This window comes from Phytophthora ramorum (genome assembly GCF_020800215.1).
Source record: "Phytophthora ramorum isolate Pr-102 chromosome Unknown Phyram_PR-102_s0006, whole genome shotgun sequence".
In the NCBI taxonomy this organism is placed as follows: Eukaryota; Oomycota; class Peronosporomycetes; order Peronosporales; family Peronosporaceae; genus Phytophthora; species Phytophthora ramorum.
The window spans coordinates 1,514,451-1,533,016 of NW_027150652.1; the positions used below are offsets into that span (position 1 = coordinate 1,514,451).

Genomic DNA, 18,566 nt, shown 5'->3' on the forward strand with positions numbered 1-18,566 from the left:
TACCTAAAAGGGAGTTTCTACCCCCTTTTTAAGGATCGCACAGCGTGCGGAAGAGAAATCAAGCACTTGAAGCTGCGCGCGAAAGGACTCACTCTCCTTCTCTCAGGGCGGGGCTATGGCGGACGCTGAGCGGCGCGTGCAGTCGATGCCGCACCAGCGCCTCGATCGAGACCCCTCTCGGTGCGCAACACCTGGTCTCGATGGAGACTCAGATGGATCTTTACCTAATTGTGTATGTGGCTGGGGTTCCTATTCCGATCTGTTGGCAGCTTGACGACGTTCCCAGTGCCAGGCTTCATGACCTCCACGTTCCAGGAGCCCGACGCAGATACAGGAGATCTTGCAGCTGCCAAGCCCGCAGGTGAAGCATCAGCTACAGACCTGGGGATATTAAGCTCTGCACTTACGGATCTTGGTTTCTGATTTGATCAGCGTCGCCGGTCAAGACGCGACCTCCGCCCATGTCCGCTGGCAATCAGTACTGGATGCCGGATCATCTCTGCAAGGTGAGATGGCGGTCTGGTAGTGGTCTTGTGGTACTCTGGGGGCTCATTTGCAATGGGACTTTTAGGTATGCTACGACTGTTCTGCGGCGTTTTCACTGTTCCGACGTCGGCATCATTGCCGACTGTGTGGACAAATTTTCTGCTACGAGTGCAGCAACAACTTCGTCTCCGGCGCTCCGCACGGCTTCCCAGGCACCATTCGTGTGTGCAAGTTCTGCCACCAATTCGCAGATGCCGCGAGGAAGAAGGAAAAGGAGAATGATCACGGTCGGCACTCGATTGGTAGCGTGGAGGGTGACGAGACGTCCAACAGTTCATTCTCTAGCAGGTTTGATCATTCGTTGAGCCGCCTGAGTGGTGAAAATGGCGTAACGAAGCCGTCACCACTTGTTTTCGGGCCGCCAGTAGACCCGAACGAAGCGACAATGACGCTATTGTCACCTGTTGACTCGAACTCAAGTGATCCTGCTGGCTCGGACCAGCCTACTGATCCCACCAGCTTTACAACAGAGTCTGTGGATTTGTTTGAGGAATTGGATAGCGTAGAAGTGCAGCGAAGATTTCGCACGCGAGTGAGATCCAGGCGGAGACATTCCAGCGCAGAATTGCTAGGCGCAATTGAAAGTGGTGGACTAATGGAAGCCGAAGTTCTGGCTCTCAACCTGGGGAAAACGAAAGGGTCTCCTAAGCAACATACTTCATCGGTTCCTGAAGAGACACAATGGGCAATGGCTGATCTCAACAGTGATAACCTTCACACGCAACGGGACATCGCTCTGGATAAATACATGGTAAGGTGTACATCTGCAGGGTGGCCATTTGAGTACTGATTGATACCAATCTTAATTTTTGCAATGCAGCAAAGCGCTCATGAGCAAATACGCGAGGGAATCAAGCATTCAGTATCATCGATATCGGCAAGTTTACCAGAGTCCGAATCGATGGACCTGGATCAGCTGACTGTGACCTTGGAAGACATGGCTTTTGTAGTGACGGGCCATTTGCTCTTCAGTATGAATTTTCGCTCGCCTAGTGGCTTCAATTACGGGAACCTTGTGAAAGTGAAGAGTGTCGCTATGCCCAAGCGCAATCAAGCAAGCAAGAAAGAGGCGAGCTACAACTTCAAATGGCTGGCTGGAACAGTGTGCCATAAGCACTTGAGTCACAAGCAAATGGCGCGCCAGGTTGTAAATCCTCGTATCTTGCTATTTGCTTGTGGAATAAGCTACGACCGCTCGAACGGTACCGGGCGCATGAGCTCACTGGATACGCTACTGGAACAAGAAAAAAGTTATATGGCTATCCTGGTGGACAAGATATCGGCGTTAGAGCCGGATGTGATCTTCGTGGAGAAAAATGTTTCTCGGTACGCCCAAGAGCTGCTGTGTGAGCGTCGAATTTCGATCGTGCTTAACGCCAAGAGTGAAATGTTGCGCCGAATAGCGCGGCACACTGGAGCTGAAGTGCTAACATCCGTGGATCACGTGGATAAAGCAAATCCCTCAAAGGTTATTGGTCGGTGTCGCTCTTTCGTGGTGAAGTCAATCGCAGTTGTACCTGACGAAGGGCTATCGCCTGCAAAGAAGTCTTTGCATGCGCTTGCAGGCGTGTTTATGAAAGCACCTGCGGTGCCTAGTCGTTTGCGAACTGACACATATCTTTATCTGGACGGATGTGATCCGCTTAATGGCTGCACAGTGCTAATTACTGGGCCATCAAAGCCAGCATTGCGCCTATTGAAGCAGTTGACACGTGCTGTGCTTTCAATGACCTATCATCTTCTTTTGGAGGCTCACGTGCTATCCGACCTTGGCTTGAACAAGGACATGCTAATGCTGAAGAAAAGTGCATACCTGACTGAAAAGCAACGAACAACCTGGTGCACAACATCCACGCTACGTGTTCGTGACCCTGGTGCTCCGAATCCTCGTTATCATCAATGTGTCGAAGCCAAGCACCTACGAATTACAGCATGTTCTGATGACGATGTGTCTTTCGGCAATTTTCTGAACCAAGAGCTGGCAGCCCTCTCCCTGAAGTGCCAGGTACGTATTTTTTTCTTTTGTGATTTTGTCAAGTGCGAGCAACTTACAAATAACCTTGCTTTGCTCGGTGTTGGTAGAATGCCAAGTGCAACCATTTAATGGCGGATCATGTTCACACATTTAGCTGTCGGACAGGAACAATAACCATATCGTTCGAAGAGCTGCCGGACAAGAACAAGCCATCACTTTCACTCACTATGAGTCAAGTGAGCGACCCTGGGGCAACGGATAAATCGTTTGGCTCGTTTAGTGAGCTGTCCTTTACGATGGGGTCCGAGAGGGATATGAACTTGCTGGCAATGATGACACCTAATTCTTTTTCTCAAACGTCTGGGGGTGACGATGAGACGGCAATAGCTGTTGAAAACGGGTACCCGACTGTGATATATTGGAGGTGGTGCCGCGAATGCAATGGCGTGATAACACCTTTCATCCCGTTGGAAAAGTACATTTACAAGTACTCGTTCGCAAGATTCTTGGAGGTTCTCTTCTCGGAGGCAGACGAACCTATACTACCAAAGTCGCCGACCGCTGGCTGTACCCACACCTCTATGGAGTCACACGTGCTTTTCTTTAACATCGGGACCTCCGTTGCGCGCTTCGATTTCTCGAAGCAGGTATCACTTCGTCTTGGTCGTGCAGATTTGAGGCACAGCAGCAACACTCTCCTTAAGAAGAAATCCTGGGAGAAAACTGAGCGTGCAGTTGTGGAGAAGTTAGTCACTACTCGTCTTGAAAGGCTGAAGGGTCTCTTGGAGTTGCTCATAAACACCTTTACTGAAAAGGTGCAAGGAATCAACCAGGCCGTGGAAGCATTTGAACGCACGGATTCGGGGCATCACGCTCGGATCATCCTTGAAGTCATGTGCATCTCGAAAATGGTACAAAGTGGAAATGCGATGTTTTCTTATAAATTGGTACAGTTGGGTGAGGAACCGGCAGAGAATTTGGGTGCTTGCGATGCCACGCATCGCGCGCTGTATTTGCTGGCATGTAAGTGGATCACTTGCATGCTTCGGCTTCGCAAGTTGATCAAAAAGCACCTCTCGACAGAAGCAGCGCCACCAGCGCCAAACAGTGGATCGTTCACACTGGGAGGTATCACCTTTCATCCTACAGCTGTTTTATCACCTATTTCATCCCCGCGGGTCGTAGAGGAATCAACATTGACACCCAGCACCATTGTTAAGGAGCCTGATTGGGGTGAGGGCGCAGAACCACTGGTACGACGCAGGAGTAGTGGGGCTCTCAGTACCGTGACTGAGTCAGAATTGATATCAGGAAATGGGGTATCTTCTTCGTCAACCATTGCAAGCGTCGAGCCATCTAAAAGACTGCCAATGCCGTTCACGGCCGACAGGAACGGAAATGGAAAAGAGGTACGGTGGTTTTGCCAATTACAACAGTGTATTGATGTATTAATGCTAGGCAATGTTGTAGGGTCTTCGGGCTGGCTGGAAGGAGGCATTGTGGGACCTTTACCGCGTTCTTGGTCGCTCTGAACCAGGAAGTGACTTCACCATTGATCTGCCTGATGCATTGATTGCTGGTCATCCAAGCCTACCACACCGATCAAAGTCACGAGTGGTACTGGTTGACGAGTTCAAGCCAATTACATGCGTTGCGTACGCCTTATCAACTGACTCCTACGAAGAGGAGCTGGATGGGTGGAAGCTCCGCGTTCATCGTGAAGCAGTGGACTCAGTTGCTGTGCAAAGGCACAAACTTAACGGTTCAAGTGTGGTATCAACGAACTGGTCGCGTGCCGCTCTAGAGACAACGATGAACGTTCCGTTTAAACACGTTGCGGTGGAGATGCCCCTTCATTTATCTCTCCTTTCAGGCAAAGCCTCGTCGACTTTGTCCAGTACGTGCTGGGAATTGACGACGATAGCATACTACCCACTTCAGGTGCGTTCACACCCAGTGCCCATGCCCTACTACTCATGCTAATTGATATTTTGCTGTTTAGTTTGAAGTCCTTCGCGAGTTATTTTACGGCAGTCTGCATGGCTTCGTGTTTTCAATATCTTACGTGGCAAATTGGAATGCCAGTGGTGGTAAATCTGGTGCCTCATTCTACCGAACGCTGGACGACCGCTTCGTTATCAAACACATTTCATCGACGGAAATGCAGGTACGAGGCGCGGGTTTTGTATGCGCTTCTGAGAACCAAACCGCTAATCGATTTTGTTGTTTGGTACTTGCATTATTAGAGCTTTTTGGGTTGTCTTCCCGGTTACTTCAAATACATGGCGAGCATTTTCTTCGATGGTCGAGCCAGTCTTCTATCGAAAACAGTTGGTCTCTATCAAACGACCATAACCCGAAAAGATTCCGGCCAGAAGATGGTACACTATATCTGCGTGATGGAAAATGCATTCTATCAAAAGCAGCTTACACGAACTTACGATCTCAAAGGGAGCTCTAGAAATCGCTTTGCCAAGCCACGACCTACTTCAGAAGTCGCTCAAAACGGCAGCCGCGTCCTTCTTGACGGCAATTTTGTGGAGTTCACCAAAGGCCATCCTATGGGCGTGTTCGCAGAGGACCACCAGTTTATTTTGAAGGCGGTGCAGAATGATACAGCATTCCTGTACTCTATCAACATCGTGGACTACTCGATGGTGATGGGACTTAGCAGTCGACGGGATGACGCCGGTGGGGATGAAGAAACTCCGTCCGAAATGACAGTAGGCATCATTGACTACTTGCGCCAGTTTGATTTGATCAAGCGTGTGGAGAGTGTTGGAAAGTCTGTTGGCATGATTGCTGGACAATCTTCTCCGACCATTATCGAGCCCGGTCTCTATGGAAAACGATTCCGAGACGCCATAAGGCGATATTTTATGCCCGTAACTCCGATATCGTCTGGCACCAATGATGATAAATAAACTGCGTGCACCTTGCGAAGGTTGGCAACTGGTTATACGTATTGCAACAGGGACTTTTTACTTGCTACTCACTATGGAGTAATGACGGCGGCGGCGGAGCGAGGGCTCGGCTGATCGTTTCGATATGAGCTGACGTAGACACGATCGGCAAAATACAACAGCATCTCGTGAACTGGATTGCATGACGCGTGCACTTCCTGCGGAAATGTTTAGTTCCGATGCTTACACCCCGAAGGCCGTTTGCTACAGGATACACGAACTGAAGAACAGCCGGATTTAACGAGTTGGAACGCGCCCTCTTACTCGCTCCTTGTTGGTAAGTGAAGTGCATTGTGGGTGGTGGTTGAACCGCAATCGTGAAATCAGCTGAAGCTTTAGCTTTGAGCTCTTGGGTGGCCACTCGAAGCGCTGGGACTAGAACTACACGTTTTGCTATCGCTTCAACAAGACGCCCGGTATCATCTACTGTCATCGGTAGCAACAAAACGGGGGTATCCTTGTCTCCAGCACTGAGGTTTCGCAAGTTGATAGCTTGAATACAATCTGCAAGAGGAACGGTGAAACTTGGCGACGTGCCTCCGATGCAGTCTACGAAGCACTCTGCTGTCGTGCCATTGATCGCCGAGACGCTGTGAATCATACTCTTGTCACCTCTACGGGTGAATTCTCGGCCGCACAGTGTTTCACCGTACGTCCAATTGAGATAACACAGTAGAGCTGTGGAGCTCGCGTGAGAGAAAAAACCGTTATAGGTGACGCAGGCATCGAGATCATAGCCGTCCAGTCGGAACGATAAACCACACTACAAAAATCGCACGCATGACTTAGTATTGGTGAAGCTAAAGCTCACGCATTTGCAGTCGTACCTTGTCGATAATAAGCATAACGCGACGGCCACTGATGTACACCCCACGCTGGAAAACGCGCTGTGCCATGTAGAACGTGCAGCTGCCGTCACGAAATGCGTCAGCTCTCACTCGTCCGCGATGTCCGCGGAAGATGCGTTGTATCTCACCTGCCTGGATTTGCCAACGCCGCAGCAGCTTCCGGAACGCATACCCCCTGTAAATTCGCTGGATCGCTACGGAGCTGGAACGCCTCAGTTCTCGCAGTAGGTAATTTTCGTAAAGCCGACGATACATCTCGTCGGCTTGGTGCTGCCTAATGTCGTTCAGCAGTTTCTCTCGCTTGACCTCGGCTCGAAGTCGAAATCCACGGTAAACCCTCTGAGCATCAATAGCTGCTCGTGAGCGAACAATATCACCTCGGTGCTGCTGCCGCATCTTTAAAATTGACGGTATCAACATAATTTTGTGTAAGGCTGTGGGAAGTTGACTTTCCTCCATGAGAATCGGTAATTCTGTGCGGCCTACAGCTGAATCTACAAAAAATATGGCGTTGATGAGAAGCTCAGCTGTTGGTTTGGTGAGTCGTAGCTTAGATCTCGTCTCTGAAAACTGTGCGAGAACGCTTGGCTTAATATTCAATCCAGCAAATTCTTTTTGATAGAGCTGAGTAATGGTGACGTTCTTGGAGAGTAAACTTTCTGGCATGCCCTTCGCCACCGGCTGAAATTTTTTCTGCCGCATCATATTGCTGCTTCCCCAGTTTGAAATGCTTTTGTTGTTTCCAACATCCAACGCACCTTCTTCTTCTTTATCAGGTTGAATAATGATACTGAGTACTTCATCGTCTGTTAGGTAGAGAGCATTTATCCGGCACACACTCGGATCGTCCATAGGCATGACTACAGTGTAGTGGTTAAGCTTTGATACCATTAAGCGGACCTTTTTGCCCTTCTTTGAAGTTGACACCTCCTTCAGTAGCACGTTCGCTTGTCGGAAATTGAAAATTGAGCAAAATCGATGGTAGTTGAGCAGTACTCGGTCTACCATAGTCAGTCGGTGAAGATAACCGGGTATTTCATATTCCAAAGGTGATTGAGCTAGAGCGTTTGAGTAATTTGCTTCTGCACGTGAGAGTTGGCCACAGCATTGACACAAAATAGCCAAATCTAGGAACCCTTGAGCATCATTTGGACGCAGCAAATGTGCAGGTTGAAAGAATTGCGTCTCACACTGCCGGCAACAATCACAACAAGGGTAATAAGTACAAGGAAGCACAAGAAAGCAGTAAAGTACTGACCCACCTCAAAAAGCTCTTCGTTGGTAATGCCCATTTCCTTTGCTCGTCTCAAATACGCCATAGAGGTTTCGATTTCTTCACACATGGTTTGCAAGATCACCGAGAAGAAAAATACAAACTTGGACGAAGAAGGAAAAAGTCGTAAGCCGTCTTCACACAGAATATTCGCTCCCCTAAAGTCGTGGAGGCCCACATATCGCACCATAAAGCATCTAAATAATGATTCCTCAGTACAGCTTTCCGGATTGCAGCCCTTGCATCGCGCGCATTGGGCATGGATCTCACTTTCATGAAGAAGTTGCCGTGCATGCCGATTTTGCTGGAAGCGGATGGCTACTGCGCGCTGTCTTCCTTTCCACCCTCGGTAGCAGCGCTGAATTTTTGTAGCCACCTCATTGCGTCGCATGTACAGGATTGCCATCACGATGTTCCATAGACGACGCCCACGGATATATCGCTGGAAGTTTGCAATTCTCTGGTTCATGATTCGAATATGTTGGTACAAGAGCAGATCACGGCATCGATGTCCTCGATACCAAGCCTGGATCAGAGTAGCTCGTTCATTCCGCTTTTTCGCCAGCCGCGCAAACACTTTCCGACATACCACAGCACGGCGAAAAGTGAACTGGATGCGAGTTGCCGCGTGTTGGTTTCGTAGACAATAAAATGCTCGCCACTCTGTGCGAGCAGCTATACCGCGTGCAATCTTCTGGATCTGGGTAGCTGCATAGATGGCTTCATGGCCGTACTGCGTTATAGAAATCGGTGGTACATTCATCTGAACTTGCTGCTGCTGTTTCCACGCGCGTTTTAGCGATGAATGGTACAGAATCATCACGCGTTCGTCCAAGGCAGGCAACGTCGACACGCAGTCTCCGTCAGCGTTTTTCAGTCCACCTTTTTGGCCAGGAAGAAGTACAGGAACGTGTTTTTTCCTTCGTTTTGCTCGGCATTGGGAGCCGGTACAGCGCCTTTTATTCAGATCCGTTTCGCTTTCCTGCCGCTCTTCATTGAGTGATGACGGAACAGCACCCGGCGTCCAAGTCCCCGACTCCACATGTTGTAGACTGCCTCTCAATCTCCGAGCTGCAGCGATCAGGTACGGCAACCGGGTCGCCTCCTCCTCACATCGTCGTCCAGTCTTGGGCTTGGAGTGTCGAGGTCGCTGCATTCCTGAAAAATGAGCCGAAACTACTTCTTCGGAATGCGGCTCTGTGATTGGATGGCATAAACTTAATTTTCGGAATCGAAATTGACACAAAGAAGTCCAGCGATGGCGACGCCCCAGAGCACGGTGCTCTGCGACCGCCCCTTCCTCACGTACCCGACGCGGGACCGTCTGTATGGGCTATGCTGGCGACCAGATGTCAGCTCTCTGCGTATCGCCGCGTCCACCTTCATTTCGGGCGAGTACGCCAACAAGATCGAGGTCAAACGATCATTAATTCCGGATATTTTGGCCAGTTTTACTTATATTTTATTGTTTATTAGATCTTCCACCCCACACCCAACCAGAAGGAGGTTGTCTCGGCAATGGAGATCGCCCACACGTACCCTCCCACCAAGATCATGTGGTCTCCGGCCTCGCTCAACTCGCATGTGGAACTGTTGGCAACGACCGCCGACTTCTTGCGGCTCTGGACGATATCGGACTCGTCCATTGAGATGCACTCGAGATTCACAGAGGTGCGTGACTGTTATTGGTATTTTATATTATACATAGCTCTTCTGAGCGTAGTGTGTTGCTGCTCTGTCTATTGCAGAAAAAAAATAACAATGATGCATGCGCGCCACTCACCAGCTTCGATTGGAATGAGGTGGAGCCCAACATCATTGGCACCTCCAGCACGGGTACCACGTGCACCATCTGGGACATCAACGTACGTCTCCTACGTGCTGAATATACTGTGGTGTATTCGTGAACTGATTCGTGTTCACATTTTCCCTCTTGGTAGCAACCGGCGTCTCCTAAGCACCAAATTGTGGCTCATGACACAGAAGTGTACGATATCGCGTTCTCCAGCAGTGACCCGAAGAAGTTTGCGTCAGTGGGCGGGGATGGCTCACTGCGGTTGTTCGACTTGAGGTAAGCAGCGTATGATATGCACTTGCGTCGAGTCATGAATTAACTGGTGGGACCGTTCGTTCTTGTGTTGACCAGATCTTTGGCATCGAGCACTATCGTATACGAAGAGCCAAACAAGACAGCACTTCTCAGGTTAGCGTGGAACAAACGGGATGACCGGTTCATTGCGACTTTCGCCGACGACAGCACCAAGATTTCTGTGATTGACCTGCGTCGCCCCATTTACCCGATGGCGGAACTAGATCAGCACAAGGCAGGTGTCAACTCAATGTCGTGGTCGCCGCACTCACGATACGATCTCTGTAGCGCTGGGGAAGATAACACTGCTATCGTGTATGATATTTGCGCGGGTATGATGACGTCCGGAGAAAACGTGGATGGACCCTGGAGCAGCTACACCCTGTTGAAATCGGACGAGCCAATTAACCAAATCCGATGGTCGCCAACAGAACCGAACTGCATCGCACTCTGCGATGAGAAGGCATTGCATGTCATTCAGATGTAGCAGCAGGTCATCACTCGGTTTTTATTAATGTGAGCTTTGAGCGTCAATCAAGTCGAATCCATCCATCCATATATGTGGCCACGACATCCGCCAGTTAAGAGGATCGACCAGTGCATCCTCGTATTTCTCAACATCAGTCTCCCAGGCACGTCATCATTCACTACGCAAAAAAGAATTCGATTCTCCAGTGGGAGCTGTCATTGGAAAGGGGGGAGCTACTGCAAGTCGCTGCGCAAAAAGCATCGCATTCGTTGCTTCATTGATGGAGACAACCACAAGGTGAAGCTGAAAGGACGCCATGTTGGCATGGAAGACGGCGAGTATGAACTCGTTCAGCTGATTGAGAGTTTTGCTATCACCAAGGACCGCATTTTTGACACCGTCGTTCGTAACGGCCCAAGTTGGCGGTGGACGTTTGAAAGGAAAAGCGTGATTCTAGCGACGCTCAAGTAAAGGATTACTCGTATCGCCTCCAACAAGCCGGTCAAGCCGAGAAAATCGTGGGCTCCATCGAGTCGTGGATACAAGAGCTTCGTGCAGAAGATGTGGATAGTATAATGAGATACCTAGTTGATCATCCGCGCGAGTTAGCGATCAAAGTGAAAGTCGCGTTTGGGAAGATGTGCTTCAAACTGATATCGTCTCGCTTTCCTGATTCGATCATGTCTTGGACCAGCCTCCAAAAACTACGGGGCCACGAACATTTTGTGACGCGTTAGGCTAATGTGTGTGATCGTACCTCGCCGTCGATAGCAGGTCGATGAGCTCGAACAAGTACTGGAGAAGGGTGCGATTCCTCAATACACGATGCTTGTCATCTTTCCGATAAAGATGGGGTATCGTACAACTTGAAGTACCATGTTATCGACGGTCAATGGTTGCTATCCTTTTCGTGTATGTTGCCACGTGCCTATAACGCAGGCTTCTACTTGGGGCTTCGATGCTGTGGCTGCAACCTAAACAATACTGGTAACACTCGACCGCTCGAGGGCTTTCCAGCTACATGTGGCACTACGTCAGCCATTGCTCTTGATTCCTACAGTATTCTGGCGGATGCGGTCCTCCGTGCAGGCGCAGCTAGAACGTGCGAAGAATATTGCAGAAGGCGTCCGCATCACATGCATGAATCCACGCAAAAATCATTAGTAGAGTACATGCCTGCAGTGCAGCCCATGGCTGGGGCAACCCATCTTGTTTCAAGTTAAACTTCGATTGTCACAACCTCAGAATCATCGGTGCCATGGAAGAAGTGCAGTCAGGTTCGCTATCAATACCACAATAAAGCTTCAATTCCTGCACTGCGTTAGTCTTGGGGTGCCTAAAAGCTTTCAGGTATTTCACCGACTGACAGAAATTCGGGTGTATAACTCGACCCCGAAATGCCTTCTTTGTCCGTGGTTTGAGTGAATATGACGTGCCTTCCAGTTTCTCGATTTTCCACTCAATCTACTCCAGATATATTTTTGTCAGACGAACTTGCAGGCATTGCCGGATGACTTGGACATCAAGTGGCGCTTTGGATCTGCATCCTCACTCGTCCGCTTGCAGCCGTACTATATCACCTTGGCTGGCAACCCCATAGCAGAATATCTGCCAGAACTTTTTGAGTCTGGGGATTTACAAAATGTCGTACCACAGCCATAGTGCAACCAATTCAACGTCCAAATCACCAACATCTCGTTATTTTGGTCTTATAAATCCAGATATGCTCGACTACCAGCCATCAATGCTGGTGGGTCCCCGTACTGCTCGGAACGAGAAAGTATCATGAGAGCCCTCACCGATGTTTTCAGCGAGCCCTTCAATCAAGGTACGCTACACTGCTCGTGAACTCGTCTCCAGCAAATTGAGATATTTTGCGTGTTGCTGTTGATTGCTCACCTTTACTTTGGGTGATCCATTTTCCACTCGAGGAATGGGACATCACCGTAGCGTGTGGTGGATCCGGAAATGCAACACGAATCTCCATTACACATTTTGTTTCGCGTTTGTGGCATTGGTTTTCTTCCGAGAGGATTGGTGCTACAAAGTTTCACTTATGCGTACATAAGTTTTCCAGCCGGGCTACAGGGTAAAAAGTTCGCCATCTCAACGACCAGTGCATCGCGCAGAGCTGACAAGTCGTGGTCGACGCACCAGTCTTTCAAATCTGATGCATTAACAGCGGCACCGTCCTCCAAAACGACACGAGCTCGGACGATGCCTTCTTTGCGGTTCGCTTCACTCTGAATAAGCACGAGCGCATCTGAAACGCCGGGGTGTGCAACTATCACAGCTTCGATCTCGTTCGGAAAGTATGCCGTTCGTTGGTCCTGCCACTCGACCTCGACAGCTGGGCGGAGGCGTCCCTGGAGCCATACGCAGTCAACTCCATTGGCGTCTTGCACGACAATACCGAGGTCAGACGTGTGATGCACCGACTCGTTAAAGCGGTGCAGCTCTTGCTCCTTGACGTATCCCACAGATTGCCACGGGGTCTTCATCGTGACCTCGCCGTTGTCTTCAGTGCGAGTTTCCACTCCCGGCCACACACTGCCAACATAAAGCTGTTTCTCATTGCTTTCCATCTCCTGCAGCTCTTCGTCAAACTTTTTGCCGTGTAGATACCAAGCCGCCATGTCTCCCATCTCCGTCGAGCCGTAGTTTTGCATCAGCAGCAGTCCATATTCGTCCCGCATTTTGCGAAATAATGCCAGAGGGAGACGCGTACCCGCGCAATACGGAACGTCGGCATGCAGCGCAGTCGACGGCATGGCGGCGAGTGCGGTGTATGTCCCAGGCGTCGCGTACAGTGCCGTGAAGAGTTCAGTGCGCTGCGCGAGCAGCGTGTAGAGCCCCACGGCGCTGGAGGCGAAGCAAAGTTCCGATTGCGCGTCGTACGGCGACGTGAACAGCGCGAATATGGTGTTGATGGAGAATGCGTGCGAGATGGAAGTGCCGCAGATGATGCGTGCCGGGCCTTTGGGGAAGAGCTGCTGGTGCGTCGACTCGCCTTGCAGGAGCATGTGCTCCCACGTGCAGGGCACAACCTTGGGCGTGCCCACACTGCCGGACGTGAGCATGCAGACGCAGCCGTTCTTGGCGATTTCCTCGTCTCGTAGCCACGGGATCGCGGCCGATTCGGTGGTCGAGTCACCTGCAGCTTGTGGGTTGGCGTCGTCCTGCACGGTCACGGCAGTGGTCGGGTCGTCCACTGTGAGCACTTTGCAGACACCCGTCTGCGTCTTCACGTGCTCCAGCAGCGCCACACGACTGCGGCCCACGAGGATGCACACGCTCTGCAGCTGCATGGCCGCCAGCATGCATGCGACGCTCGTGCGGTCGTTGTCCAACACCAGGATGAAGGCCTCACCGCGCTTGACGCCCGCGCGCTGCAGCAGCGACAACCCCAACGGCTGCAGCTGCGCACGCAGACTACCATATATCACCTGCACGTGCCTGTCTCCTGCCTGCACGAGCGCCGTGGGGGCGACGCGGCCGTCGGCGGTGAACAGCGCCAGCTCTCCTTGCTTCACGCCCAGTGACGCCATCGCAATATTCACAGTAGCATTTCTACCGTACCCGATTGGTCGGGTACCCGAGCTCTCAGGTCCAAACAATTGTTTTTAGGACGATGGCCAAGCGGGGAGCTGCGCCAAAGGCGAAGGCTGCGCTGACCGCTGTCAACGAGGACACGGAGAGCGATAGAGCCTTGAAGAGTGAAGATAGAAGTGGGAATGACTCCAGCTTTGAGGGTTCGAGCAGCGGCAGTGAAGAGGAGAGCGAGGTGGAATCGAAACGAGCGCGGAGGGCGATACCCGAGAAGCAGTACGAATTTAGCAGCTCCAGCTCGTCAGACAGTAGCAGCGCAGAGAAGAGGACATCGGCCATGAAGCAGTGTAACAAGACGTCGAGGCTTGTGAGACCTACGAAGGAAATCAGCGACTCCAGCAGCTCAGACGAACTGAGCGCGTTCAGGATCAGCAGTGACGAGGAGGAAAATGTGACGAAGAAGAAACAGCAGCGGAGAAAGAAGGTGAACCCGTTGGTAGCTAGGCAAAAGACGAAGAAGGTGAGCAACGTTCAAGAATTGAGCTCGTCCAGTAGTGACGCTGAAAGCGAGGTGGACGAGGAACGGCCGCGCAATAAGAACACAGCTCCGGTGGAGATCAAGAGAGCTATCAAGAGCCTGAGTGCCTCCAACAGGATTAAGATAGCGGGATCATCTAGCAGCAGCACTGAGGAGGATAGTGAATTGGAGGAGAAAGTGCTATCCAAGAAACTTGCGCTGAGGAGCGAGAACAAACAGGTTAACCTCGGTCACACCAAAGAATCAAGTTCGTCTAGCAGCAGTGACGATGATAGCGCGTTGGAGCAGAACTCACTGCAAAGGAAGAAACCGGGCTTGGCGAAGAGCAGAAAGACTACAACGGAATTGAACAACTCGAGCAAATTTGAACATTTGAGCTCGTCTAGCAGCGGCAGTGACGGTGACAGCGAGTTGAGGGGGGAACGGCCACAAAAGAAGAAGACGAATCCTGGAACAAGCGCGAATCGTGCCAAACATGTGCTTGACTTCGAGGATTTAAACTCATCGGGCAGTAGCAGTGAAGATGATGATAATGATGAGGTGGAAGAGAAACGGCCGCAAAAGAAGAGGAGTTCGAGGAAAGATACCGAGAATGTAAGCAACGCTAACGACTTCGAAGGGTTGAGCTCGTCCAGCAACAATGACGAAGAGTTGGAGGAGCAACAGCCACAACAGGTGACTACGTGTAGTCCGTTGAAGAACAGCACAAATACGAAGAGTGGGAGCGATTCTAGCGATTTTGAAGATTTGAGTTCGTCCAGTAGTGGGGAAGACAACGAAGAGAAGCAACACATGAGCGAGCCGTTGAACATTGAGCCGAAAATGTACGATAATGAACCCGAATCGGACAGCAACAACGGAGGGTCAGCTTCAGAGACGGATTCAGAAGTGGCATGGCACCCTCACGAAACCACGGAAGGTGAAAACTCTGGTGAGGACGATATTGCGGGAAAAAGCAATGAAGGAAGTGGTTCAGAATGGGGAGAGGACGAGTGGCAAGACGAGGGGGAATTTGTTGAAGATAATGATGGAAATTTGTCGGATGGCGAGGTCAGGCAAGCAAAGTACGTCATGCGTAACATCACTTCGCATGTGCCTCTCATTGAAGAAACTGCCATTCGCCGTGGAGTAAAGCCTACTGGACCACCAATTGAATTTGCTACAACGCACTTGGACGAATATGCTCGGTAAGTTATAGCTCGATTGTTTTTTATGATCCTGCTTTATGGTAACCACCTTGCCATATGCCATCATCTAATGGCCATTGTGCCTCTTTGGTGATCAGAAAGTTTCGATGGCCGCAGCATGTGCGGAACCTGCGGAATGCCGAGTACGTTTTCGTTTGAGACTTCCGTGTTGGCGTGTACAGTGTACCTAACCTGGTAGCTAACTTGCTGCAGCTTTTCTCAAGATCCATCTGAAATTTTGGAGGATTATGAGGTTTTGCTAGAGACCAAACAGCCAGGTACAGATCAAGGCGACCAAGACGTGCCGAAGGAAAGCGCATTTGCCCAAGTACCGCGCCCCATTGTAGCCCTAGCTGCTGAAGCTCTACGATGCTCGTCACGAAAGCGCGAACGATCTGCTGGCAGTGAGAATCAGGCAGAGCCAAGCGAACAGAACCCTTCTGCCTCTGCGCTGCTGAATATTGCCCGAATTGGTGGACGTTTTGGAGATGGGTTTGTCGAGTCCTTGCTTTCTGCTAACGGGAAGGCGCTCCAAGGCATTGACAACGGATTTGACTACGACAAACGATGCTGGTGAGAAGTCAACTCGACAATGCTTTTGGACAAAACGTTGGACACGAATCTTGACCCTGCGTATACTGTTTCTTAGGTCTTCGCTTCCAACGAGGAAAAAACCAATTGCGAACTGGCGGTTTGTTCTTGAGCACGTGCGACGAACCATGTGTAGACCAGAGGATCCTGACACTGCTATCTACCCACCCATGAAGCATGAGTGAGTTGATGTATGGTTCGTGGAATTCCAATCTGGTATTGACCTGCTTTTTTTTTAAGGACTTTCGAGCGCATTACGAAGCGCCTAAAAAATCTGTACGGACATACGACACAGCACGAGGAATACGACATGTTCAAAGCTACATCGGCGAACTCAAACAACAGTGCAACAGAAGGTGATAACTGATAAGTACTAGAAGTACTTCGAACGGGCCAGTAGTTGTAATCAGCAACATCTATTAGCTCCAGTAGCTTCTCTTACAATGGCGACTACACTCTGGTATTCAATCCATTCAAGTCTTGCTGTGCCGCATGCTCAAGGGCAGCCTTAGGTCTTGAGCGCTTTTTTCTTCTTCTTGTACTTGTCGAAGTACGCCTGCACTTTTTGGTTGTAGTTCTTGTCGCGCTTTTGCTGGTTAGCCGTCTTCACAATAACCTGCAGCACGTCCTCATCATTTAGCATGTGCTCCTTGCCAACACGCTGCGGGTTGTATTTCGTGCTCGTGCCCCAGACTAGTGCATAGTTGAAATTATCAAGCATGTCTTTTGAAATCTGTATAATGACGCAGAAATCCACTCAGCAAAACAGCTTCCCAATTAGAGTACAGCAAGAGCTAAGACGTACCGACATGCACGCAGATTGAACGCTGACACCTTTCCGCTCCGAACCCAAGACGACGGGTTCCTCGAATTGAGGGGCCTACAAATCAATAACAAAAAGGCTCAGCAACAGCTCCAAAACTGCAATGTCAATATATCGCACCTCTCCACGACGTTTGGTGTAGACGCGTGTCAGTCCCATGTAGTCCCACATCTTGGCCAGAAGCGTGTCAAAGTTAAGCTAGCCAACAAGCCCCATTGTTAGTTACGAGGCGGCACTGCAGTGATCGAATAAAAGGGAACGTACTGCTGGGCGATTGCCGTGGGCACAGGCGATGACAGTCGAGTTGGGCATCCGTGCCAACCGGTCCACATCTTCGATCGACACAACGTCGATCTTGTTGTATACGTACAAGCACTTGACATACTTTCGGTTGCCTTCGATCACATCGATCAGATCATCCGTCGTGCAGTCTTCACGGAACAGCACCTCGCAGTTGTGAAGTTTGTACTCGTGCAGAATTTTGTACACTGTTTGGTACGGATCGTCTCCGAGCTGGAAAAATTGCAGTCATCAATCGATGCACTGTCAGGAACAGCAAGTAAAACGAGAAGTCCAACATCAATTTAACGTACCTTGGTCAGACGAAGAGTGCTGTTGAAAGTGATACCACCGCCATTTTTCTTGCGAAAGTAAATGTCAGGTGGCTGTCGGTTGAGGCGCAATCCGACAGTCTCCAGTTCGTTCTCCAGAATCTCACGGTGGCGGTTGCCAGCCTCACGACCAGCATCCAGCACCATCAGGATCATGTCGGCGGACTTGGCCACAGCAATGACCTCTCGTCCACGTCCTCGTCCGTGCGCAGCACCTTCAATAATACCCGGAAGATCCAGCAGCTGCATGGCAACAACAGCAACATGTTAGTTCTGGTCTCATAGCCCTTGACCTCCCAGGTCGTTTAGCTCACCTGGATGCGGACGTCGTTGTAGATCAAGTTGCCAGGAATGCACGTCAACGTGGTGAACTCCACCGCGTTTGTCTCCGACTGCGTTTCCGTCAGCTGGCTGTAATGTATCAAAGCAGTGTAAACGTGAGTATGGCACTGTCGGTAGGTAGAACCTTCGTGCACAAGTCCCTCCCCACCTCAGCATCGTCGATTTTCCCACACTAGGAAATCCAATCAGCGCGACGCGTCCATCGCCACTCTTGGCCACATCGAAGCCTGTCACAAGTTCAGTAAATACAAGCTTAACGACCACGCACAGTCTACAGCTTCGATTGCAGTACACAAGAACGCACCTTCGCCACCGCCGCCACTCGACTTCCCTTCCTCAAGAAGCTGCGATCGCAAAGCGAGAGAATCAGTAACTGGCCACACAAGTCCGAAGACAGAGCAGGGTGCACCTCTGTGCGGAGCTTGGCTAACTTGGCCTTGAGGCGGCCAAGATGGCCCTCCGTGGCCTTGTTGATCTGCGTCCGCTTCATCTCATCCTCTACACACACGTCGGAGGTTGGTTAAGTCACGTCCACACGCCCTTCTAGTTACTAACAGAGGCGCACCGATCTCCTTGATGCGATCGATGATCCCCATGGTTGCCTCGCGATCCGCTGCCCCTGAAGCCGCGTCCTGCTTGAGTGGTTAAGTTTCCCCGCCAGTCTTCTAGAAGTTGACAGAGCAGGACCAGTATGTGAAATTTTAAATTTAAACCCAACAAAATTTTGTTTACGTCAAATAAAAGGACCACAGCATGAGAGCC

General features: G+C 50.5%; 5 protein-coding genes across 5 annotated transcripts; 3 read left to right on the forward strand and 2 right to left on the reverse strand.

Moving 5' to 3' along the window:
- Positions 1-115: 115 nt before the first annotated feature.
- Positions 116-5,445, forward strand: KRP23_7351 (putative 1-phosphatidylinositol-3-phosphate 5-kinase FAB1C; the record flags this gene model as incomplete). The annotated part of the gene is made up of 11 exons (XM_067892655.1): positions 116-180; positions 270-361; positions 433-506; positions 572-1,297; positions 1,367-1,517; positions 2,478-2,551; positions 2,629-2,822; positions 3,786-3,930; positions 3,992-4,462; positions 4,524-4,688; positions 4,768-5,445. 11 exons carry the CDS (start codon positions 116-118, stop codon positions 5,443-5,445), a joined length of 2,835 nt encoding a protein of 944 aa, XP_067744514.1.
- Positions 5,446-8,863: 3,418 nt separating this feature from the next.
- On the forward strand, positions 8,864-10,181 carry KRP23_7352 (DDB1- and CUL4-associated factor 7; the record flags this gene model as incomplete). Its single annotated transcript, XM_067892656.1, has 5 exons — positions 8,864-9,019; positions 9,082-9,276; positions 9,354-9,470; positions 9,546-9,676; positions 9,752-10,181. The coding sequence occupies 5 exons, from the start codon at positions 8,864-8,866 to the stop codon at positions 10,179-10,181; spliced, it is 1,029 nt and encodes a 342-aa protein (XP_067744515.1).
- A 2,036-nt stretch (positions 10,182-12,217) lies between these two features.
- KRP23_7353 (2-succinylbenzoate--CoA ligase) lies at positions 12,218-13,711 on the reverse strand (the record flags this gene model as incomplete). The annotated part of the gene is made up of 1 exon (XM_067892657.1): positions 12,218-13,711. One exon carries the CDS (start codon positions 13,709-13,711, stop codon positions 12,218-12,220), a length of 1,494 nt encoding a protein of 497 aa, XP_067744516.1.
- An 83-nt stretch (positions 13,712-13,794) lies between these two features.
- On the forward strand, positions 13,795-16,395 carry KRP23_7354 (uncharacterized protein; the record flags this gene model as incomplete). Its single annotated transcript, XM_067892659.1, has 5 exons — positions 13,795-15,437; positions 15,536-15,580; positions 15,651-16,010; positions 16,087-16,209; positions 16,269-16,395. The coding sequence occupies 5 exons, from the start codon at positions 13,795-13,797 to the stop codon at positions 16,393-16,395; spliced, it is 2,298 nt and encodes a 765-aa protein (XP_067744517.1).
- Positions 16,396-16,536: 141 nt separating this feature from the next.
- KRP23_7355 (Developmentally-regulated G-protein 1) lies at positions 16,537-18,400 on the reverse strand (the record flags this gene model as incomplete). The annotated part of the gene is made up of 10 exons (XM_067892660.1): positions 16,537-16,761; positions 16,834-16,908; positions 16,972-17,049; positions 17,116-17,364; positions 17,445-17,705; positions 17,777-17,873; positions 17,953-18,031; positions 18,109-18,148; positions 18,214-18,302; positions 18,370-18,400. The coding sequence occupies 10 exons, from the start codon at positions 18,398-18,400 to the stop codon at positions 16,537-16,539; spliced, it is 1,224 nt and encodes a 407-aa protein (XP_067744518.1).
- Positions 18,401-18,566: the final 166 nt, after the last annotated feature.